This window comes from Macrotis lagotis, chromosome 8, assembly GCF_037893015.1.
Source record: "Macrotis lagotis isolate mMagLag1 chromosome 8, bilby.v1.9.chrom.fasta, whole genome shotgun sequence".
Lineage (NCBI taxonomy): Eukaryota > Metazoa > Chordata > Mammalia > Peramelemorphia > Peramelidae > Macrotis > Macrotis lagotis.
In genome coordinates, this window is record NC_133665.1 from 96,981,073 (window position 1) to 97,006,712 (window position 25,640).

General features: G+C 40.9%; 1 protein-coding gene across 3 annotated transcripts in view; it reads right to left on the reverse strand.

Moving 5' to 3' along the window:
* The window catches only part of PLXNB1 (plexin B1), a 71,363-nt gene that overhangs the window by 10,324 nt on the left and 35,399 nt on the right, over positions 1 to 25,640 (reverse strand). For all 3 annotated transcript variants that reach the window (XM_074197624.1, XM_074197623.1, XM_074197622.1), the window contains 19 exons: positions 25,407 to 25,558; positions 24,452 to 24,557; positions 23,123 to 23,259; positions 17,976 to 18,152; positions 17,622 to 17,805; positions 13,634 to 13,876; positions 12,709 to 12,876; positions 12,477 to 12,625; positions 11,937 to 12,037; positions 11,595 to 11,812; positions 10,276 to 10,454; positions 8,849 to 8,915; positions 7,856 to 8,002; positions 5,725 to 5,893; positions 5,399 to 5,502; positions 5,207 to 5,291; positions 4,831 to 5,003; positions 3,236 to 3,396; positions 2,835 to 2,982 (listed from right to left, as the gene is read on the reverse strand). In XM_074197624.1, the coding sequence (XP_074053725.1) occupies positions 2,835 to 2,982; positions 3,236 to 3,396; positions 4,831 to 5,003; positions 5,207 to 5,291; positions 5,399 to 5,502; positions 5,725 to 5,893; positions 7,856 to 8,002; positions 8,849 to 8,915; positions 10,276 to 10,454; positions 11,595 to 11,812; positions 11,937 to 12,037; positions 12,477 to 12,625; positions 12,709 to 12,876; positions 13,634 to 13,876; positions 17,622 to 17,805; positions 17,976 to 18,152; positions 23,123 to 23,259; positions 24,452 to 24,557; positions 25,407 to 25,558 (2,868 nt within the window). The remainder of the gene's footprint in view (positions 1 to 2,834; positions 2,983 to 3,235; positions 3,397 to 4,830; positions 5,004 to 5,206; positions 5,292 to 5,398; positions 5,503 to 5,724; positions 5,894 to 7,855; positions 8,003 to 8,848; positions 8,916 to 10,275; positions 10,455 to 11,594; positions 11,813 to 11,936; positions 12,038 to 12,476; positions 12,626 to 12,708; positions 12,877 to 13,633; positions 13,877 to 17,621; positions 17,806 to 17,975; positions 18,153 to 23,122; positions 23,260 to 24,451; positions 24,558 to 25,406; positions 25,559 to 25,640) is intronic.

Here is a 25,640-nt window from a genome sequence, read left to right on the forward strand (position 1 = left end):
CTCTAAATGTGAAACCTTTGTCCAAAGATCAATGAGTTGGATACACTGATGTAGGAACTAAACAATATTATATTGACTTTCTCCCTAGAAACAAAACTAAGAAAAAGAACTTGCTGCCAGTGAAAGAACAGTTCAAGATTTCTCCTTAAAGAAACAACTAAGGGAATTAATGGAGTTAGTTTTATCATGTGCCCAAATACAATTTCATGAAATTCTTGCTCATCTCACCTTGAAATGTTCATGATGAGCATCAGCAAAAGGGCCACCATGAAGATAATTACAGGTTGCACACCAACACTGGTTATAAAGGATAAACAAGCAGAGAAATTCCAGGAAAAACTTTAAAGATCCTCTGAATTAAATCAACATATGCCCTGCCATTTGTTAACTCAAATGTGAAGGCTGCCACAGAGAGGACAGAAAGAAATGTTGGAAAATATGGTTTGAGATTAAGAAATGAAAAAGGCCAAAAGCTTATGGATTACTCAAAAGCCTCAAGCCTACATATCACGAATTCTTTAATTAAGAAGTGAGTCAGAGAGTCTGGTCATGACAAGCCCTGACCAATATCACAAAACATTCAATTTACTATATAATAACAAGAACTAACATTTATGTGGTACTTCAAAGTTTGCAAAAACCGTTACCTATGTTATCTAATTTGTACCTTAAAGGCCAGGGAAACAGTGGGGTTACCAAAATGGAAATCAGAGTTGAATCAGCTCATTGAACAATGTCTGATAATTATAAGTTAGAACAAAGGTCAAAATCACCACCAGATTAGAAGAAAAGATACAGATAAGAAAATACAGTGTGTGCTTACAACAGCTGAAACATGACCTGTTTGTTCTCAATAAGAGGAGATGGGTAAAAGCTACCAACTCTGATTAGCACAATTTCTTAGAAAGGCTTAATGAATGTAAGAGTCACAATGATGAAGTGGCCAAAAGGTCCAAAGATTGCCCTCATCAAGTGACATCTCAATGTCAAACAGATAAGATGACACAAAGAACAATTAATTCTAGTTTAGAAAGAAAAAATGTAAACACCATGGAAAAGGAGGACACAAGCAAGATTGTCCCCACAACACAGTGAAAAGTAATGAAAGAATGTGAAATTAGTATTGAGAACTAACTAAACCAGATCATCATGGGATCATTTAAAGATGCAATTCAAAGGACAAAAAAGTCATGTAATGGAACAGATTTGTTCACATTTCTTTGGAATCTATTCTCATCACTGATGAATAGAACCACCTCATTTGGACTCTTTCACCTTGGTATCTAATAGGATCTAATGAAGAAGTAAAAATATTACTTAAAAATATGAATTCAGGAAGAGCAGCTGGTCCTAAACAAATATATATATGAAAATATATATATATATATATATGAAAAAATGTGTTCTGAATTTGCTACAACATTAGTCACTTAAACATCTATTTTCCAAGCTATCTCAAAAGAATGGGTAAAGATTACAAGACAGTAGTTATCACATCAAAAGAAAGGGGACCAGGAACATCTTTATGAAAATTGTGTATGCTCATATTGTGGTTACCTGAAATGTAAATATGAGAAAGAAACCGGTTTCTACACATGATTTTCTATTTCAGACTGTACCTTTAAGTATGGTAATATATATATTTAGAATATTTTCATCCAGATTATGATCTGTCACTGAGTAAGCAGCCCAATAGTTAGTCCATCTATATCTATGTCTTAGACAGGCAATGAAGATGTACAGTGAACTGAGCAAACACTATCAAAACAGCTATTCTTCTCTGATTTCAAATCTCCCTAACACAAAAGTCCCTTTTTCATCAGCAGTATCTCCTCAGTGAGGCTAAAGGTTTTAAACATAGAACCACATGACCTCAGAAGAATCCTGATTGTAGGTGACCAACAGAAAAGATAGAAATAGAAAGATATATAGTAGAAGTATAAAGGTCCTAGCATATTACCAAGGATATACGAGAAGTGGCATAAAAGACATCACCAAGGTTGGGTATGACCAGAAGAGAAAGAAGGGGGCTTGTCATGTAACCCACAAGATTGACAGCATGAGAGTTACACTGAGACACCAAGGAAGCCTGCTGCATGTCATGGGGATCTTCAATGATTTATAGAAGAATATGAAAAAGGAGCAAGTAAGATGAGACATGTGTTTGAATGACAGTTCTTCTATCTGTTCCCTGGGTGACCTGGAACAAGACAAATGATTTCTCTCTAGGCTTCAGTTTCCTCATCTGGAAAATTAGGGAATTGAATGGATGATCCCTAATGTCTCATCTCTCAGTCCCTAAATTCTATTATCTCAATTTTTTTATTTGAAAATTATGATCAACGTAGTGCTGTCTCAAACCAAACTTTCATTTCACCTCCCCAACCAAGTCATATACTTCATTCCTTCCCATAGTCCATTTTTTTTGGAAGCAGAGAGTCAGTTGGGGACTGCAGTTTTATCAGTGTAGAGAATTCTCAGTGTGAAAAATCCCCTACACCTATTTAGATGTGGAATTCTTCAAAAATACAGCCTAAGAGAGTTCCTTGGGACAAAATGAAATTCTCAGGGTCACACAGCTAATATATGCCAGAGGCAGGATTTGAGCCCAGGTTTTCCTGACCCTAAGACCTTTACCTCCATCTTATATCTCATTACCAACCCCAAATCCATGCTACCTCCCCCTTCTTTGTGATACCTTTTTCTCTAATGTTATTCCTCCTCCTCCCACCACCTGTCACCCTACCCACTCCAAAATTCTCTCCACTACCACAGCCTGACTCATGCCCCTAATCTCCATACTTTTTGGGCCACCCTCAACCCCTGGGGCTCACCCGGCCCAACTTGTGGTCCGCAAGAGTACAGGCATCCATGAAGGTTTGGGCAATGACGAGGAGCACAGCATCCATGTTGTCTGATGTCTGGACATCAAAAACAAACTGAGGGTTCTTGATGATGTTGATCCAGAACCTCAAGGGCAGACTGTGGACAGGACAGGACAGGCCATGGCAGGGTGTGAGAACAGCAAGTTCTAGGTAGATAGGAGTCTCCCCGTCCTCTTCCTCCCAACCACAGCCCAAAACCTCTTGCCAGAACTTCTTACTCTAAGGGATGGTGTATAGAGTGATGCTTGTCCATCACATAGCTCACCATAACCTCAAAAACAGTCTTGTACACAAAACAGGCCTGAGGACAGTCATAGACACTACCCCTTCAGTCCACCTGGCACCCTGACCTGTTGGTCTTCCAGATGTGGATGGTGTCCTGGTCTGAGATACCATGCTGCTGGGCCTGATCATCCAACAAGTCAAAGAAATACTTGATGGCCAGGGGCACTGGGCGGCTGGTACTAAGGATCACCTGGAATAAGTCATCCACAAATGTCTGCAAGGTGCCCTGAAAAAGCATCATGGGAGAAGAAAAGAGAAAAGCCTGGAATGAGAATGAAACCTCGGCAAGTATCCATCCTTCGGCCGAGATGGCAACTCTACCCATTCTGTACCCAGTCCACTTACTGGACAGCTCTAATCAGGAGGAAGCTTTCCCTTGAATCAGCCATCTACTTTGCTTCTTAACAACTTTCATCCATATTCCCAGTTCTTGCCAAGCAAAATAAGTCTAATCTTTTTAAATAACAGCCCTTGAAATCCTTGAAAAGCTATCATGTAACCCAAGTCCTCCCTTCTTCAGGCTAAAACTCCCTAGTGCTTTCAAATGATCTTCATAAGACATAATCTCCAGTCCTCTCACCATTTCAATTGCCTTCCTCTGTGCCCACTTTGGTTTGTCAATGTCCTCCCTCAAAATGTAGTACCCACATGTATAACCTGTATCAGATTACTTCCTATCAGGGGAGGGGGGCCAGAAGGGAGGGAGGGAGGAAAATGTGGAACTCAAAAATTTTCAAAAAGATGAATGTTGAAAACTATCTTTGCATGATATTTGAAAAAATAAAATAAAAAAGTCAAAAAAAAATGTTGCACCCAGAACCAAACATCAGTTTGGATAGGTCTGCTCAGGACAAAGAATACTGAAAGAATGTGTTGGTGGGGTGGCTAGGAGGCACAGTGGATAAAGCACTGGCCCTGGAGTCAGGAGGACCTGAGTTCAAATCCGACCTCAGTCACTTAATAATTACCTAACTGTGTGGCCTTGGGCAAGCCACTTAACCCCACTGCCTTGCAAAAACTTAAAAAAAAAAGACTGGGGGCACAGTGGTACAAGGAATGAACACTTGCCACACTTTCAAGTTTAATTTGCATTATTAATATTTTCTCCATCACTATTATTAAGTCTAAGTCACCAACAAAACAACAAATCAAGCCTTAATTTGTAGCGTTTGCTGATTACTAAGGTATAAATGCTCACACTGAAAATTTATCAGCCCTCATGAGCCAGTCAGTCCAAGCCAACTCCAACACACATTGAAAAATGAGTCCCAGTAGGGTCCATCATCTGTAACACTTCAATGATCTGTGATTTCACCACTACTCCCCTTACTGCTGCTCAAGATGATCTTTGGGAACTGCAGGAGCCAAAAAATTTCACCTCTTATAAGGCTCATTAGGTAGTCTGGCTTTCAGACAACCCTCAATTATAGAGATCACATTCAAGGGCTTTCCACCTTGATTGGTTCTCCCAAAGCTTAGACTTGACTGGCACAGCCCTCAAGAACCCAGGTTATCCTTCAGTCCCAGGCACCAGAGTGGTTGTTGTCCTGTTAATGTAGGTTGAAGTTGCCCTATTTGACCATGGAGTTTATCTATTCCCAACCAAGCCCTATATTTGCCCATGCATCTGCCCTGAATGGCACCCCTTTGGAATTGCTACCTTCATGGACAGCAGGCGGGTCAAGTAGATCTCAGGGATGGCTTTGGCTCTTTCCCGATCTCCACCCCGAAGGCTTCCTCGCCTTTGCCTGGGTGGCTCTGGCTCCTCACTCGGTTTCACTAGGTGCCAAGGTCGGATGCCTCCCTCATCCATGTCTTCCAACATTGGGGTTTCTGCATTTGGGACCCCATATCTGGATCAGCCTATGTCCCCACAAGGGATCCCCCCAACCTCTGTGGTGAAGTGGCCTCCATGGGCGGGGGGGAAGGAGCCACCTTCAATCATGCCACTTATGATTTTACTTGGAGATCTCCTTGGGATAAGGATTTGGGGAGATGGCCATGCTCTCCAGTGCAAGGGGAAGAGAGATACTCACTCTCTCCAGGGACATAATCCTGGTTTTCCCGGGGAATGTGCTTGCTGAAGCGGGGGACCAGAGCCACAGTTGCTCCATCAGGCACCTGTTGACAAGACTAGTGATTCCCCTATCTCTCACCCAGTACCCCACCCCACTCCCAGTCCACACTCCCAGAGCCCTTGTTCTCTACCCCTCCCTGTAACCTCCCACCTTATAATGCTGCAAGGTGTTCAGCCGCCTCCATGCTCCTTGGACCACAGAGGTGACATCCTCATCAGACAGGATGAGGTGACCAGCCACCCCTGACCGCCATTCTACGAGGGGAGTGGGAAGGGACAGGCTTCAGTCTCGCCCTGTCATCAGACAGAGCTCTCAGGCTGCTGTCCAGGGAGAGGGGCTCAGGTCAGCATGAGCCTCCAACTCATCATCTAAGGATGAGGGCAACTTTGGGGGTGACCCTGGTGCCGGCAGCAAGAGAGAAATGCAATCCAATTCATCCCTCCCTCTCCTTGTATCCACCCCTCCAGCCACCTCACCAACATCCAGGGCACCGGGGTCTGGTCGTTGGGCAAGGGGCACCCCCTTGTAGAGCTGGTCCAGAATCTTCTCCTTGGCCTGGGAAATGGTGTCACAGTCCAGGACCTTCACAGGAACTCCTGGAACTTCTGCCAATCCAACCCCTGGCACTGTTACTGCATTTAAGGTCTGTGAAGGGCATATAAAGAGGTGATTATGAGCAGTTCCATCACAAAGGCTCCAGGGGGCCAGCAAGGGGTAGTGAAGAGAAAATAGGAGTCAGTCTGTGAAAGGATCAATGTAAGCAGCTAACTGCAACTCTATTAGAGGTTCCACCTGGACCACTGACTCTTCTCAGCAAGAGAGGGCCATCCTGCCACTACCATCCCCAGCTCCTAGGTACTTACCTATTCCCTCTTAAGTTTCACTAAGAAAAGGGTAGGGGATTTCCATAATGAATCCTTGTTAGAAAAGAAGTTACAGAAAAAAAGAAAAACACCTGAAAGTCTGAGTTTCCAGAGTGTGGTACTAGTGTGGATCAGAAGACCTAGGTCCTTACCCTGGCTTTGTTCACTATCTGTATGACATCAGAGCAAATCTTTAAGACCCCCTTCCAAATCAAAATCTAAGTTCCTAAGACTCCAACTTGAGCCTCTCACTAGTTTAGTCTGGTATATAGTTCATGGGATGGTCAGGTACTGCTCCCTTTCCCTCTTGTCTACACTAGAGAATGAGGATTAAGCCAAGATCCAGACTTCTCACTGCAACTACAACCCAGAATGATGGACCCTCAGTCCCTCCTTCCTCAGCTAACTGTCCTCTTCCCCCTCCACCTGAGCCTAGCCTAGGTGGAACCTTTGATTTGCTGCTGCTCTCAGGTCCTTAGTTTCCCCAGTTATAAAAAGTGCTTAATAAATCTTCCTTCCCTTTTTTCCCTTCTTTTCTTCCTTCCTTCGCTTCCTTCTTTCTGTCCTTTCTTTTTTCTCTCCCTCCCTCCCTTGCTTTCTTCTTACCTGCCTCCCTTCCTTCTCCCTTCTTTTTTTTCCCTTTCTTCCTTCTTCCTCCCCCTTCCTCCATTCCTTCCTTTCTTCCTCTTCCTAATTTCCTTCTATTCTTTTCTTCCCTCCCTTTACTTCCTTCCTTCTTTCCTCCCTTCCTCTGCTTCCTTCTTACATTCCTCCCTTTTCTTCCTCCTTTTTCCCCAACTTCCTTCCTTTACTTCCTTAATTCCTTCCTTTCTTGCTTCCTTCCTCCCTTCCTTCCTGGCTCATCGGTGAGAAAGAAATCTTTCTTTTCCTGTTCCACAGAATCCTCCTCCAAGGTTTCAAGCCCCTGACCTTTAATCTCTTAGAGGTTCCTGTGACTCTAATCCAGGGAGTCCTTCTCTTGTCCCCGAAAGATGACTATAGTCTCTTTGCCAGAAATATGTGTACCATCTCTCTCAATTATGATCTGACATTAGAAGCTGGATTCAGTGTCTTAAACCATGTAACCTCAAAGGTTAAAACCATTTTTTAATCAGAATCCTGTCTGCAGTATATCAGCTCCCTCCACTACTCAGAAACAGACTGCTTATTATTTTCTTCCCTTTTAGCCCACTCAGATTTCTTTCCTGAAAGACAGTTAGATGGCACAGTGAATAGTGTGCATTTGGTCTCAAATCAGAAAGACCTGAGTTCAAATTCTGACTCAGAAACTTACTGTCTTTGTGACTCTAGACAAGTCACATAAGTTCTGTCTGCCTCAGTTTCCTCAATTATAAAATGGGTATCACAACAGCATCCACTCCTCAGAGTTACTGTGAGAATTTAATGAGATATTTGTAAAGTGCTTACTGTAGTGTCTGATATATAGTAGGTGCTAAATAAATTATTATTCCATTCCTTTTCCCCTTCTCCTTTCCCTCTCTAGCTCTCACCTCACAGGCAAAGCCTGAGCCCAGTGACTACTAATGTTTTTCTGAGTTCAAGGTACCAACCAGCTCTATCCATTTCCCCAGTTGCCCTCTAATGACTCCCTTGAGGGCCCCTCCCAGAAAAAAGGAGCCTTCCAGAATCCTCGGATTGTAGCTTCCAATATTATACTAAATATCTTACAAAAGCAAAAATAACAACCAACAAAATTTCTACCAATGGCAGGTCATTCTCTCACCAGAGGACGGTACTCCAAATCCTCTCGAAGCAGACGGTTATCATTCAATGTGTACTTTGCCTTGCCAGTCACACTGTCCACAGGCCCCTTATCCACTTGGTGTTTGATCCCTCGGAAGAGCATGTAGAGGGGTTCACCTACCGAGTCCTTTGGGAAGAGATCAGAATGTTGCAGAGGCTAACTAACAGGAATGGGATGTGGAGAGGGCAGAGGGGACTTCACTGCAACAGTGGAGTGATTTCACTGAAGGGCCAGTCAGCTTCCCAAGGGACTAAATGAGCACCCTGGCTAAAAACAGAAAAATGCAGCCCCAAGCTTAATTTGGTCCCTTTTTGTAATGTGTTTTTTTCATCATTAAACTGTCCTTTGTGATATGGGCCTACAGTATTATAAAACCATAGGCTTAAAGATAAAAAGGATCTTAGAAGGTGTCTAAAATCCAAACTGTTTCATTTTTTTAAAGACAGAAACAGAAGCCCAAAGATATCACAAAAGTCAAGACAATGGCAGGATTTGAACCTTGGTTTCCCCATCTCCAAATCCAGTATTCTTACCACAAGAAGACCTATGTAATCAACTACAACCCTCTTCTGACCAGAAGAGAAGGAAGAAGAGGACTAGAGGACCTGGAATGCTGATCACCCACAAGGAAAAATGGGGAAGCATGTATCTATAATTATAAATATGGAACTGACCTTCATAATTCATCCCTTCTTACTCCTTTCTGGACAAGACACCAAACTCATTTTATAAACTAAACCCAACTGTGTGCATCATTTTGTCTAATGTTCTAACTCAACATTCAGGGAATAGGGCAAGGGAGAAGCACTTGGTAATGCTTGGTAATAACCCCTCAGTAATCACAGGGTTAATCACAGACTCTCAGAGCACAGGGTTAGTTTGAAGTCACAATGTCTAACACATAAGATATGCTTAATTAATGTTTATGGAATTTAACTGAATAATCCAGGTCAAGAAACAAAGGTTTCCCACCCGTACGAAGGTGTAGAGGCAAATGGACATCCAATTGGTGAGCAACTTTTCTACCACAGTCTCAGTCCTGGGTAAGAGAAAAAAAGGAAAGAGGTTTGAAGTTACTAAGATGCGGCATAGGAGGAGTGCTATGAGAGTATGAGATCAGGTAACATGGTTCACATAATCAACACCAAAGGCTTCGGGTCACCTTGTAGACCCAGGCAATACACACAATGGTCTTGTCCTCATGAAATTTGCAACAAATTCTTATCAAATCGGATTGTTCCAAGAACAAAAAGTCTTAAAAATTAAAAGTTGAAAAGATGTCTGAAAAATACTCTATAGCCATCAATGAAAATATCAGTTCATCACCTTGATTTCCTTGTAAGAGAAGACCTGAAAACAACCAGACATCATTCATACGTACCATTCCCTCCACCTCCACTCCAATTCCTGCACATAAAAGCCAGTCCAAAAGCCCTTCCCAGACCCTCTCATACATTCAAGGAATGTAGTTGTTTTATGACACAGTAACTGAGAAGTAGTCCATTCTTACCCTCCCCCCCACTCCTTCCTACCTCCTGAAGGACCTTGATCCATCAGTTGCACCCTTTCTCTGGCATCTTTAATTTTTCTCTTTCCTCAGTTCCTTCCCATCTGCTTATAAAAAATGCCCAGGGGTCCTCTATCCTAAAAGAAAAGCCTTTTTTTTCCCCCTACTACTCTATTCAATCCCTCTTCCACCTTTCTCTCACTCAGGACTTGGATAAGTCATTTCATCCCTAAACGCCTTGGGTCCTCCAGATGGAAATGAGGGGTGGGACAAGATGACCACTGAGGCCTCTCCTGAATTTAGAGCTTGATTCTATGACTTCCTTGTAAACACAATGAAGATTCTTCTTTGCCATCACTTGACTAAAATTGCTCTCTCCAGGGTCACCAATGGCCTCTTATGGACAAACTCAATTTTCCCATAAACACACACCACTACTCCTTATGGCAGGAAGCTGAGAAACCCCAGCTGTTACCTATTATCTGAATCAGTTCTCATCATGAGCTTGCCAGTCCTCAGGGCTTTTAAAGCTAAAAAAGGGTTGTACTGAGAAGCTTCTTTAAAAGTCCAGTGCATTTAGGCATGGTGGGATCACCAGACATCCACTGCCTCTTTCTACCTTTTGTTCTTCCAACTCCTATTCTTTGGCAACATGCTTGCCTCTCTTTGTTCTGCCCTTCAATCCCTTCACACAATGAATGGCCCGATGCCGTCTACAAACTTGGATGCCGCTTGTTCTTGTCACCAGACTTAACTCGTGAACTTCACTCATCAGTCTTCCCAATCCCCAGTTCCTGCCTCATCTCTGACTCCTGCCTCCCCCGGGCCCCATCCCACTTCCCTTCCCAGCACAGAACCTTTACTGACCTAGGTCCTCATCAGAAACACTGACCTCCGCAGCATCAGCTTGGGGTTCTTGGCCACATATTGAGCCACCAGGTCACTGAGCAATGTCCGGAGAATGTCAGTAAAATACTCCAACTTCCCATGCAATGCCACAGTGAGCAGTGATGCCACATAAGCACGATCTCGGGGTGAAAAAGTGCGCTGACTCTCCAATGTGTGGATGAACTGGGAATCAAGGAAAAGAATCATCAAGTCATACAAGTCCAGAGGTGAAAGGGACCTGAGAGGTCATCCAATCCAACTCAGATTCTCAAGTAGTTGTGAACTCTTCTGGAAAACCATCACTGATGAGAAACCATCACCTTCTGAAGCACCTCATTCTATTTATAGTTGGTAGTCCAAATTGCCAAGAATATTCTCTTTATATGAAGTACACATCTGCAGATGCTACCCTCTGCTCCTGCTCTGAAATTTTCCCTCTCTGATGCCCCTTCTACACAGCAGATTTTCAATTCTTGGAGACAGCTATCAAGTCTTCCTGCCCCCAAATAGACTTTTCTCTTGGCTAAACATTCCCATTTCCTTCAAGTGATCTTGGAATGACAGAATTTTTAAGTTCCCTGTCTATCCTGGTTTTCTGCTTCTTAATATCCTTCAACTCATCAATGGTACTCCTATTTTATGGCACCCAGGACAGTTATCCCTTCCACACCACATAGATTAGAAATACAGTGGTCCTGCAATATGGAAAATCTGTGAAAAAATTTGTTGGCCCTCCCTTCATACCAGAAAAGTTTGAATGGTTATGGTATTAAAAGATAAAATATGTTGATATTATATAATACCATACATGAATTTTCTACATTTCTAAGTTTCTAAACTTTTTCTGTTTAATCTGGAGCTTCCACAAAACTCCCCAAAAATTTCCCCTTTAATTTCTCGTGCTGACCTAAGATATCTCAGAACCACAGTGGAGAAAGTTACAATGTGGAAAGGATAACTGTATTATAGATACAATTTAACCTGAGCTGAGGACTAAAGTATCAGCTCTTTCCTTCTGTACTTTTATTGATGAAATATATGATCATTATTAGCTCTTTTGGCAGACTGTTGGTTCACAATCCACAAAATCTCATAGATCTTGTGCATATAAATCATTTGTTGTCTAGCCATATACTCGGTTCTTTGCCCTTTATCTGTATCTGCCCTGTATCTGTAAGGTTGATTTTTTGAGCTCAAGTGTAGGATTTACACTTACTGGAAGGGAGGTGGGGGAAGGAAGAAATGGGAGAGAAGGGAAGCAAAGGGAAGAAGAGAAGGGAACCAAAGAAAAAATTGGAAAGGGAAAAGAGAATGTTATTGTACCTTAGTAAGAAAGAGTTTACTGTTGAGGAGGTTGGACAGCTGCCCCAGCCCCTGCTCCACTGTCGGTCTTCGACTCTCAGGTACCCCCAAGTCTCTGTGTAGAGGTGATTCCCGGTGTCCAGGGAAGAAGACTCGCTCTGCATATGACTTGTAGTCCAGAAATGGGATTCCACTACCCACCAAGTCACTAGTAAGATCTGTCATCTCTGTCATTAAGTCTGTAAAGAAAGAAGATATATAGTTCTGGAAGGATGGCAGGGGGAAGAGTCAGGAAAGAGCACCATGGCTCAGGTGATAAAGAGGTGCTGAGCCATGAGAAGTGAAATATAGTTAGAAAGTCACCTGTAAATTCTTTCTTGCAGCGATCTCGAACACTGGTTTCCAGATTCTCCAGTTGAATTTGCACTTTCTTATAGTCTCTCAGGGCCTGTTTACTCTTTCTCCTAGGAATCCCAAAGTAAGCAAGGAGAAAGAAGAGAGGAGGGAGAGAGAAGGGGGTGGGAACAAGTCAAGAAAAAGGAGGGAAGGGAAAGGAAGGAAAGAGAAGTAAAAGGAAGGGAAGGGAAAGAACATTTTTTTGTATGTTTGTGGGTGAGTATGTATGTTGTGAGGGGGTGGAGAATATAAGCATACAATGAGTACCACAATAGAAGAAATTAGGAACCATGTATTGGGGGAAGAATAGAGTGACAATGCAGAAGAAAGAAGAGAAAATCATGTGGGTAAGAAGGAGAGAGAGATAAAGAAAGAGAAAACATGTGGTAGGAAGAAAGAATATGAGTAACATGTCACTGGAGGGTGAAAGAGTCTATAGACCTCCCTGATCCCCTAAGCCCCATCTCCTTCCCTTTCCCTTATTCCCTTTTCTAAGATGTATCCCACCTATAGATGAAGACGATGATGAGGACACCAAGTGCAAGGAGGGAGGCACCCACACCCAGTCCAACCTGGGCTCCTACGGGGAAAGCAAGGGGACTCTCGATGTCATATTGTACTCGACCAAGGGTAAAGTTCAGGTTGCCCATCTGCACCTGTATCAGGAACAGAATCACTGAGTCCAGATAGCTGCTGACACTACCCACCCAAGTCTCAAAGCCTTTCCTGCCCTACTTACTGTGAACTCAGGGAGAGAATTCAACCCTTCCCGGTTCCTAGGAGGGGGTTGTTCCACTGGGGGTTCACAATACAAGTGGTTCCGAGTCAGGGTCTTCACTAGGCAAGGGCCATCACCAATCATGGCAACCACCTCATCCTTAGAGATTGCAAGATCCAGATTCTCCCCCTAGAATAGAAATATTCAAGATCATTCAAGATGCCCCAATCCCTCAAAATAAGAGCAACATGGGGTCACACTGACCCACCTTCCCCTAAAACACAGGAATTATGAAGTCAAAATCAGTCTCCTTCCTTCTCCCTGGGATAGTTAAGCAAGTAAATAACCCCCTCCCCGAGAGATTGTAATGATACAAGGACAATGGGTTCAGCAGATCCCCTGCCCCTGGGATGGAAGGAAAGCAAGTCACTCAAGTCAACTTTCTCCTGGGACACAGGAACAATTGGACTCTTTCTCCATGCAACAGAGAGAGAATATAAGTCATTCAACCCTATTGCCCTCCTCCTAGTCAATGGTTACTCAAACTTCCATAACTCACAGTAAGTCCCCTCCCTTTCTTTCATTTTCAGGCTCTCCCTCTTATACCTTTATTTCTCCTTCCCCATGATTCTCTCTTACCCTATCATACCATAACCCTTTACAACCTTGCCTTGACCCTCTATCCTCCTGGCATCCTTCAGATCCTACAACCCTCCAATAAAGACTAGCCTCAAGCCTTTGCTGTGTCCATTTGTCATCCACAACTCAACAAAGCCAGTGAAGCAGTAGGCTTACATGGTTAGGGTCAATGCACTCTTTCCCCTGAACAGGCAGAGAAGCAGAGACAACTGGAAAAAAGGAATCACAGACCCAGCAGGTTGCAAGAAGAGTGAAGAGCAAGGTCTCTAATGTACCCTCCCAGGTGTTGTGAGGGGAAGACAGATACCTCCACAGAGAGCACACTCCCAGGCTTGTGTCGGAATGGCGAGGAGGGGTCCTCTGTGTTAAGGGGTTTCAAGACGGGGTTGGCCTCATAGGAGAAGCGTGTTGGATTCAGGGTAGCAAAGTCAAAAAGCAGATTGTCAAGAACGAACTCCAACTGGACCCACGTTCCACCCAGAAGTCCAGGGATGGCTGGGGTACGGCACTCAAGAAGGTAGGAGGAGTTGATATGACATGGCTCCTCAAACTGAGAGAAAAGGGGAAAAAGGCTAATGAGGAAAGGGAGACAGTAGAACTTTTTATCTGCCTTAGCTACTCAGCCCCAGTTTCTTCAAGCTAGCATGCCAAGTCCACTCACCGACCACCATGTGTGGGGACCCTGACTGGATGCTGAAAAAATACACAAGAGGATGCAGTCTCTGTCCTTGGGAAACAACTCATATAACAAAGAAGTCATGGCTCCTCTCTTAGTTTCATCATTCCCCACCCCCATCACCCCAGGTAGTAGAGAGAAAAATCAAGATAGACCCTAACAGCAAACTCTAAAGGTTTTCAGGACAAATGATAAGACATACAGACCAAAATTCTTTCCTCCCTCACAGTCTTCACTGTGAAATTTAATGTGCACAAATGCCATTCCCAATAGATAAGCAATCAAAGAATATGGATAAATGGGCCTGAAAACAACACCTACATTAAAGAATACTCCAAATTACTAATAAGAGAAATGCAAAAACAAAACAACTCTGAAGATTTATCTCACACTCTACAAATCAGCAAAGTTGAAAAAATGTGGCAATAATCAATGCTGATAGGGTTGTGAAAAGACTAGTGCATTGATAGTAGAACTGTGAATTGGTACAACCATTTTTTAAAGCAATTCAGAATTATGCAAAAATTGGAGGTCCACAAGTTTTTTAGACTTTTTCAATGTTTTAATCAATTAGGCTGATTGTATCCTCCTCTTTCTTTTTCTTTTTTTGTCTTTGAAAAAATATTGTTTACCTTCTCAAAAACATCAGGGTGAAGCAAGGATGCCCATCATCACCCCATTATTTAATATAGTACAAGAAATGTTAGCTATAGTAATAAAAGAAGAAAAAGAAATTGAAGAAATTAGATCAGAGAACCCTAAAGAATCAGCTAAAAAACTATTTGAATAATTGACAACTTTAGCAAAGTTACAGGATTATTAAATAAACCCACAGAAATTTATCAGCATTTCTTTATATGACTAACAAAGCCCAGAAGCAAGAGATAAAGAGCAATTTCATTTAAAAAACTATAAACAATATAAAATACTTGGGAATCTACCTGCCAAGACAAACCCAGGAACTAAATGAACATAATTACAAAACAATTTTCACACAAATAAAGTGAGATCTAAACAATTGGAAAAATATCAATTGCTCATGGATAGGCCAAGTCAATATAATAAAAATTACAATTCTACCTAAGTTAATTTACTTATTCAATAATATACTAATCAAACTTCTGGAAATATCTGATAGAGCTAGAAAAATTAAGAGCAAAAATTCATCTGGAAGAGCAAAAGGTCAAAATTATCAAAGTGAATTAATAATTTTGAATTTGAAATTTGAATTTAAAATACAAAGAAAAGTAGCCTAGTAATACCAGATCTCAAATGATATTATAAAGTAGTGATCATCAAAGCTATCTGATACTACTTAATAGGGTAGAGAAATCTATCTTACCCTAGAGAAAAATGAGCAGAAAGAGATGGGATAAAGAGGCATGGGGGGGAGGGAAAGGGGAAACAGGTGATAGAAGAGAGGGTAAAAGGAAAGAGAGAATGGAATAGTTGAGAGTATGGAGGAATAAAGTGGAGGGAAATACAGCTAGTGATAGCAACTATGGGAAAAATATTGAAGCAACTTCTTTGATGGACTTATGATAAAGAAGGCAACGCATTCCAAAGTCAGAGTCATTGGAATCTGAACACAGACTGAAGTACATATTTTCCCTCACTATTCTTGAGGTTTCTCATCTTTTTTGGTGGGGGGGAGGAAAGGGGGGGGGTTATGTTTACTCTCACAACAAGATTATTGTAATAATATAAAATAAATAAACCAAATAAAAATATGCACACAAAAAACTATCTGGTACTAAGACATAGAGTGATGGTCCATGGAATAGATTATGTACATAATATACAGTACTCTATGACTACTGTTTTTGATAAACTCAAGGACCCTAGCCTTTGAGATAAGAACTCTCTTTGACAAAGATTGCTGGGAAAACTGGAAAACAAAAGACACAAAATACATAAAGACCAACATTTCGCATTATAAGCCAAGATAAGGTTAAAATGAGTTCATAATTTAAACATAAAGAATGACAGCATAACAAAGTAGAAGAGTAAAGAATAGTCTACCTGTCAAATCTATGAGAAAGGGAAGAATTCATAACCAAACAAGAGATAGCATTATGAAATGTAAAATAAATAATTTTTACTATATTAAAATAGCTTTTATACAACAAACAAAACCATTGCAACCAATTAGAAAGCAGAAAGCTGAAAAACAATCTTTTTATATCAAATCTCTCTGATAAAGACCTCATTTCTCAAATACATAGAAAACTGAGTCAAATTTATAAGAACACAAGCTATTCCCCAACTAATAAATAGTCAAAGAATATGAACAGTCAGTTTTTCAGATGAAGAAATCAAGGACATATGAAGAAGTAATCTAAGTCACTTTTGATTAAAGAAATGCAAATTAAAACAACTCTGAGGTACCATCTCACACCTATCAGATTGGCTAAAATAATAAAAAAGGAAAATGATAAATATTGGGAGAGAATGTGGGAAAATTGGGACACTAATGCACTCACTGTTGGTGGAATTGTGAACTGAGCCAACCATTCTAGAAGCAATTTAGAACTATACCCAAAGGATAACCAAACAGTGTATATACCTTTTGATCCTACAATACCACTACCCAGTATGTATCCCAAAGAGATCAAAAATAAGGGACAAGGACCTACATATGCTAAAATATTTATAGCAGCTCTTTTTGTGGTAGCAAAATATTGGAAATTAAGGAGAAGTCATCAATTGGGGAATGGCTGAACATGAAGGAATATGAATGTAATGGAATACTACTGTGCAATAAGAGATGATAAACAGGGAGATTTCAGAAAAATCATGAAATCTTTTAAGAACTGATACACAGTGAAATGAGTAGAGACAGCAAAAGTGTACACAGTATCAGCAATGCTATGTGAGGATCAACTATGAATGACTCATCTCTTCTCAGTTAACACAATGATCCAAGACAAATAAAAAGGAAAATGCTATCCACATTTAGATGAATTATGAATGCATGTTGAAGCATATATTTTCATTTATTGTTTGGTGGATTTTTTTCCTTTTGATCTGCTTCTTCTTTCATAACTGTAACTAACATGAAAATGCTTTACATGACAGCACATGTATAATCTATAACAAATTGCCTACCATTTTCAGAAGATGGGAGGAGAGGGAGGGAGAAAAATTTGGAACTCAAAATCTTATTAAAATGAATCCTAAAAATGGTCTTGACATGTATCCAGGGTGGGGAGGAATTAAAAACTACTTTTAAAAAATGCTGTTATAAAGTTGACTATTTGGCAAGGGGGATAGTGAGGAAAACTATATTGATATGAAAAGCAAATGTCATCAATAAAAATAATTTGAAAAGTACATGAATCCTGAAATATGTCTTTCAGCAGACTGAGGTACTGACAACTGGGGAAAGAATGAAACATCAGAGTGAGGGACTAGGGATACCCAGTGCTAGGGAGCTAGGACTGGAGACAGATTGATTCTGGGTAAAGTCTCCAAGACCAGATTGGGGGGACCACATGTCATACAAGGCACTGTGCTAGGAAGAGGTTCTGGGACAGAGAGATGTAACAGACACCCTAGGTCACATCAGTACAACAGTACAGGCCACAATGAGAAGGTGGATGGCCAAGAGATGACCTACGTATCGACTGCTGCATGGGGTATCTGGGGGACATTCAGTCTCAGTCTCTGGGATGATCCGTCGTCTTCGCCCCAGCCCCCGTCGTTGACGCTGATGCTGCTCCTGAGTTGATATTGTGACCCGGATTCTTGGCGTCTGCACCACATCCAAGTTCTGCCCATGGACCCAGATCACACGCCCTCCACTGCAACACAGCCATGTGAGCCACGGCCCCACTGCAACATAGCCATGTGAGCCATGGCCCCATGGACACCAAGCCACACAAGCTCCTCAACCCTCTCCCCAACAGACACCCTGTCACACACACAATACCACCCCCAACTAAGAGCCCTGACTCCCAACCAGGCCCTGCACCTGATGAAGCTCTTGGCAGGGCTGGCAGAGGTTATATTGGGATCTGGTGTGTACTGGAAGAGGCCCTGTTGCAGCTGCCTCTCCACACCCCCAAACCACACAGCCACCTGCAATGCAGCAGACACAGGACTTGGACTCGTCTGGCACTGGAGCTGTTCCATCTGGGCCACTGAGAAGCTAAGGATTGATAGGAAAGAAAGAGAACATGGGTCAGGTTTAAGGAAGACAATGGGGGTCTAATGCTATGTTAGATCCTAAAAGAGATTGATTCTATAAATTTGCTCAACTAAGGGAAGGAGACAAGGAAATGAAGACAGAGGTAGAGGAGAGTAGGAGTAATGGGGGGTGGGAAGAGAGGTGGAGAAAAGGGGAGAAGAGGAAAAAAGAGTAAAGGTGAGGGCAAGAAAGAAAAGCAGGAAGGAGAAAGAAGAGTAAGAAAACAAGAGGCCATGCAATGGCCCAAAATGTCTCTAATGGGAAAACCCAGAAGGAGAGTGCCCAGTTAGGCCACCTTTGGGATTCTCTCAAGTTCAGAACCCATACAAATACCCAACCTTCTTAGTAATATAGTATAGCTCAGTCATCCAGTGGTTTAGCCAAACTTTTTTTTTAATTATTTGTTTCAAAAGTTGGAAACATGTATGGAATGGTCATTTAAGAGTCAAGAAAATCTACCTCTAATGTATGGTAAGTCTTATAACTATCCCAGATAACTCTACATCTAGAAGTTACAGATGAATGTCAGATTTCCATTGATGGAAGGAGTTTCCTCACTAAGAAAATCCTTTTTGGAGGCTGTTCAGTTATTTTCAGTTTTGTCCAACTCTTCAAGGCCCTTTTTGTGGTTTTCTTGGCCTAGTGATTGGCCATTTTCCATCTCCATTTCATTTTACAACTGAGGAAACTGAGGCAGACAGCAACTAGCCAAGGATCACGCAACTATTAAAGTGTCTGAGACTGGATTTAAGTTCAGAAAGATGAGTCTTCCTGACTCCAGGCTCTGCACTCTATCCATTTAGTCACCTAGCTAACATTCACTGAAATTTTAAATACAAACAAAAATTTAAAAATATTTCCTCACTGGTAAAGTTTATTTCTTTGTCCTAAACTTACATCTTTCAGGCTTCAAAGGAAACTGTGGTAATCCAGGATTTGGTAAACTAGTCCTTTGCTGATCCATTCATAAAACCACAGCATTTCATGGTTGGGGAACTCAAAGGTCTTCTAGATCTCCTGTTCTCCCCAATTCAAAAATCCCTGTTTTCAGCATCCCTCAAAATAGACCTACCATCTCACCCTTGAGAACATTGCTGTCAGAGAACTCAAGACCCCAGGAGGCAGTTCCAAGTGTCAGCAAGTTTTCCTTACATAGAGAACTGAAATCTGTCTCTCAGTAACTCCCACCCATTGCTCCTAATTCCTCCCTCCCGAGCCAAGAAAAACAAACTTAATCTCTCTTTCACATAAAAGCCCTTCCCTTCAAATGTTTGAAGGCAGCTATCAAGCCCTCTTTAGGTCTTTTCTTCTTTAAAATAAACCAGTTATTCAATTAGTTCTGAACTCACCTAAGCATGCTAGCAAGCTAGTCCAAGTCTCAACATCTTGTCTGTAAGGATAGGGAGGAAGATGAAGTCAAAAGGACAGACAAAATCCAGAATTCAGGATAAGACTTATATTTTTGGACATGGTCAATGCAAGAATTTGGGTTTTTTTGACTCATATTTATTACAAGAGTTTTGCCTTTCTATTTTTCCCCACAATGAGAGGAAGAAGGGGGAAGGGAAAGTAGACTTTTGTTCATCAAAAAATATTAAATTTAATTTCTTATAAAGCATGGTCAAAATTAAATATTTTGCTGAAATTTAGGCATATTATGTCTCTAGCATTCATCTGAGCCTAGTAATCAGGCCTGTACTCAAAAGAAATCAATCCTTCCCAACTTCATATTATCTACAAATTATTAAACAAAAATAACCTATATCAGATTACTGATAGGGAAGGCGGAGGGAAGAGAGGGAGGTAGAAAAATGTGAAAAAACTCAAAAATGATGAATGTTGAAAACTATCATTGCATGTAATTGAAAAAATAAAATAATACTCAAAAAAAGTCATCTATGCCTTCATCCAAGCTGCTGATATATACCTGAAATTAAAAATATAAGGGGGGGAAGCTAGGTGGCGTAGTGGATAAAGCACCAGTCCTGGAGTCAGGAGTACCTGGGTTCAAGTCCAGTCTCAGACACTTAATAATTACTTAGCTGTGTGGCCTTGGAAAAGCCACTTAACCCTGTTTGCCTTACAAAAAAAAAAAACCCTAAATATATATGGGATATGTGACCTTGGACAAGTCACTTAACCCCATTGCCTTGCAAAAAAAATTTTAATTAATTTTTAAAAGTATTTATGACAAGAAAAAAGACCTGTTATCTTGAAATGACTAGTTCACAAAGAGCTATTTTGACTTCTGTTAAATAAAGTTGAAATAGTTCAAAGTCAAAGGAGTATGAATAAGCAAAGTTAACTAAGTAGAAAAGTTTTGTTTCAAATGTACATCGTGACTGGTCTGAAAAGAATTCAATGATTTTATGAAACTTGGAGAGGATATGCAGAAGGATCCCTCAGTGCAAAAAGGACTAGAATTGGAGTCAGACAAGTAACTAGTGAAGAGAATCCAGAATTCCCTCAAAAAATAAATGCTATGAAGGAAAAAAAGACAGAAAGGAAATCTTAGCCTGTTTCCAGAGCAGAAAATTATGACATAAAGGATATGGAGCTATGAGATTGTCTCACATCCAGGGCCATCTCCAGTTGTCCTAATCCATATCTGGCCACTGGACCCAGATGGCTCTGGAGGAGAAAGTAAGACTGATGACTTAGCACAGCAACTCCTCACCCAAATCTAATTCACTGGCTTGTCATGACATCACTTCCCTTCTTCAAGAACAAAGGACAAACAACAACAACAATATAAAGAAAGGAAGAACTGAAAATTGAAGAGTTGTCTAATTAAATTAGTGGATTTGGGGGAAATGACTTATGGATCCTGTAAGCTCCCTGAAGTCTGGGGCTGTTTTATTTTTGTCTTTGGTTTACCAGTGCCTAGCTCAGTTCCTAGAAATGTTACTAAATATTTACTATTTGATTGATAAAAATGTGTTTGCCTAGAGTATTTGAAACTGATTTAAGAGAACTTCAAACTGAAAAACTAGGAGAAGGAATCTGAAGCAGTACTATTTTTTATGGTAACAAAGAACCAGAAATAAAAGTAGACTGGGAAACAGCTAAACAAACTATGATTTATGAATGAAATGGAATATAATAAGAAATTTCTTATAAGAAATGCAAATGTAATGAATATGGAAAAGCATGGAAGATTCCATATGAATTGATGAAGAGGGAAATGAGCAGAGCCAAGAAAACAACATACACATAGAGCATAACAAAATAAATAGAAAGAATGATCACCAAAATATCAAAAGTGAATGCTGTAATATTATGAAGATCAAACAGGACTCAAAAGAGAATCCAATTTGCAGAGCTGGAAGATCCACAATTGCAGTACTATTTGTGCCTGATCTGTGGTAGAGCTTTCCCAAGTTCATATTGATCTGATCAGCTACAGTTGGACACACTATACATACCTTGACCCCTACGTAGTGATGGCATTTTGACCTTCAAGCTCAAAGGGCAATAACTCATCAATACTGTACATATTTTCTAACTTTTCTGATGTATTGATCAGTTATGCTGGGTTTTTTCTTCTTTTTCTTTTTTTTGTCTTTAAAAAATACTATTTGTAAATCTGGAAATTTTTTTTGCCTAACTATTCATGTAACAGGAGATTTGGGGTTTTTTGCTTTTTCGATAGGAAAAGGGGTTAGAGAGAGAAGGCAGATCTTCATTTAAAAAAATAAAATATAACCAAAGTTTTAAAAATACATTGGATGACTCTCTGGGAAGGGAATAAATTTGTTGGAAACTATGGCAATGTTAAAAAAATAAAAGCCATCAATAAAAACTTATTTTTTAAATTGTAGAGGATGGCAAACAAAACTACCCATGTATATCTGCCAAACCAGATATAATAGAGAGTAGAAGGAATGACACAGGAAGAATACCAATAATTCACAAAAAATACTATTCCCAAAAAAGGAAACAATAAAAGTTATGACTTCAGATCTATAAATGCAAAAATTTTGTGCAATAAACTGTAATGAACATGGCAAAGTAAAGGGCATAAAGTATAAGGAAATAAAATTCAACCTTTTAGATATCTCAAAAACATGATTAAATGTCTCATGACTAAAAAATGACGATGAATGGGCACACTTTACTAAAAAAGGAACAGAGAAGATGAGTGGGATAAAGTAGTATTATAATAAAGAAGAAATACTTTTATAAAGAAAAAAAAGAATGCGGCAGGGGGCTAAATGTGAAAAGGAGCTAGGAATTTTAGCTAATTATGCAACACAGAATAACTAAAGCTAAATAAACTGAGGCATAGGACTGAGAACAAAAGAGGAGAGGTACTGTTTACTTCATCCCATATGGAGCATTTTGTTCAGTTAGTTTATGAAAGACATTAACAAATTGGAGCACATCCCAAGGAAGATTACAAAGACAGCGAGGGATCCCAAGACCATGCTATCTGGGCATCAACCATAGGACCATAGAGGTTTAACATAGAAAAGAAAAACCAAGAATATGATAGCTGTCCTCAAGGATATGAAAAGTGATAATGTAGAAGAATCATGCTCATTTTAATTGTCATTAGAGGACAGAACTAGGAGCAATGGGCAAGGTTGAAGAAAAGCACATTTCAGCTCAATGTAAGGAAAAACTTCCCCACAATAGGACAAAATGAGTTGCCTCTGATGCTGATGAGCTCCCCATCACCTGAGGTCTTTAAGAACAAGTCTTACTGACTGACAAACCACCTGTCAGGAACTCTGTAGAGAGGGTTCATATTTAAGTACAAGTTATAATATCTAAGTTCTGAAGGTCCTTCCAAATCTGAATTTCTGTGATGAGGATACCCCCCTGGACCTTATATAGAATGAGGAGGAAAAGAAAGTTAGAGAATCTGAGAAATGGAAATGAGAGAACAAAATGAGTGGGGGAAAAAAAGATATTGAAATGACCCTTACAGTTGACAGGGATGGTCACCAACCAATACTCTGATGTCTTCCAATCGTCCAGTTAGCAATTTGGAACCTTGAAGGGTCAGAAAGGTACCCCCAGCCTTGGGACCTCGAATAGGAAAGATAGACTTCACCTCGGGATTCTGAGGAAAAAAGAAAATGATGAATATAGGGGAGGAGAGATGTAGAAGAGAAGGAGAGATACTCAGATGAAGAGAACCAGAGCCAGAGAGAAACAGAAAAAAAAAACTGACTTAATAGGGAGAAGAAAAAAAGGGAAAAAATGGGAATCTCTCTCTCTCTCTCTCTCTCTCTCTCACACACACACACACACACACACACACACTCACTCACTCACTGTATTAGGAGAAGAAAGAAGAGATACATGAAACATAACAGAGAAAATGGCAAAAAAATAAAGAGATGGATAAGACAAGAGAAAAATACAAGGAGTTAGGAAGAGGAGAAAGGCACAAAGATAGAAATAAATTCAGAAACAAGAGGATAAAGGAAGAGAAACATGGGAAAACAAGGAAAAGAGAATATAAGTAATCATAATACTATATTATATAATAGTTTATAATGTGTGTTTATTAATGGTTAATATATTACTATATTATAATGCCAATGATATGATTAATATTATAAGATAAACAGGCAGCTAGGTGGTGCACTGGATAGAGCACTGGCTATGGAGTCCAGAGGACCTGAGTTCAAATCTGGCCTCAGATACACTTAATAATTGCCTAGCTGTGTGACCTTGGGCAAGTCACTTAACCCCAATGCCTTAAATAAAAAAACAAAAATAAAAATATTATAAGACAATTGTTTATAACAGCATTTACATAATGCTCTGATGTTTGCAAGGGAGAGTACAGTATCTCATTTGGTCCTCCCAACAACCCTGTGAGGGTAGGTACTACTATTATTTTCATCTTACAGTTGAGAAAGCTGAGGGTAAGAAGAGGTTAAATGGTTAGAGATTAAAGGATTTGCCCAAGGTCACACAGGCAGAATTTGAACTAGGGTCATTCCTAACTCCAGATCCACTTGTCTTATCTACCATACCACCTAGCTGCCACAAAGGAGAGAAACAGGTATAGACAAAGGAGGAGAGACAGAGACAGAGACAAAAGGAAACAGACAGAGAGACAGAGACAGAAAGAGACAGGGACAAAGGGATAAGGGAAGAGCAAAGGAGTCAGACACATCATCAAAGGAAGTCAGAGACAGTGTCAAAAACAAGATGCGTCCCAGCCCGAGACCCCATCAGAGCAAGGGGACCAGGAAGGAGGCCCAAGGGACTCACAAGAAGGGTAGAAGTGGTCAGTCTACCTGATAAGCAAATGTATGGTCAGAGATGCCATGTCCTCCACCGGGAACTTCCACAGTCACATGGCCCACCTTCTCCTCTCCACTGCCACCAGTGACACACACAATGCTGTGGAAGACAAATACTCAAATCAGTCCTCAGTTCATCGGCCCCACCGTGCAGCTCCTTCCCATAACCCACAAACAAGGTAGAACTATTCATCTCCTGCTTTGATGAGGATGATCACAGTTGGTGTACATATCTGAGTACCATGTCAGAGACAACACTCTGAGGTAGACAGGATTAAGTGACTTGCCCTGGATCACATGACATGTTATTCTCTGAAGCTGAATTTGAACTCAGGTCTTCCTGACTCCCAATCTTGGTGTTCTATCTTTATTAAGCACCTATTGTGTATCAAGTGAAGAGTATTGGGCACTGGGGGTTCAAAAATCAAAACTAACAGAACAGCCCTTAGATGGCAGAGAAACTTGGACTTACTAGCAAGGGGCCCCAAAGGGAGCTGAAACATATGAAAAAGAAAGACTTTTCTGATGTCAAGGTTCAGAGAAATCTCTAGTAAATGGATAAATGTCTATATGGGCTGGTCTGAAAATGAGGGCTTCTGAAAGGAAAAGTATCTTTCTTCTTTAGGATTCAAGGCAAAGCCAAGGTGAAGATGGAGTAAAAATGTGGCAAGGTCTGGAAGGTCAGGACCAACTAGGCAGGGACGCTAAGAGTGGTAGCAGAGGTAAGAATCAAGAGCTGGTCATCATCACCATTGTAATCAGCAGGGGCCAGTGAGGGCCAGGCTGCCAGAGCTTCAAAGCAAGAAAAATTATGACACAAAAAAAAAGAAAAGAAGTTGGAATGAGCCCCTGAAAGCAAGACCCTGGGGTCCTCTGTCCTGGGTTTAAACTGATCAGCAGGCACTGGTGCCCTCTCTCTTGCCCATCCCAAGTCCCTACAAAAGGATACCTGCTTGAGACCTCATACTCCTGGGCATCTACCACACAAGGTACTCCAGCCACAGTGACCGTCTCTGCAATGTCTTGATGCTTCTGGCCCAGGTTGGATCCTCGGATGGTAATGCGGGTGCCTCCATCCACAGGTCCAGTTAGGGGCTCCACCTGTTCAGTTACACCACAGTCACCACCTAGTCCCTCCCGAGGCAAGTGACACCCTGGACTCCATCCTTCCTTCCCCCCAACT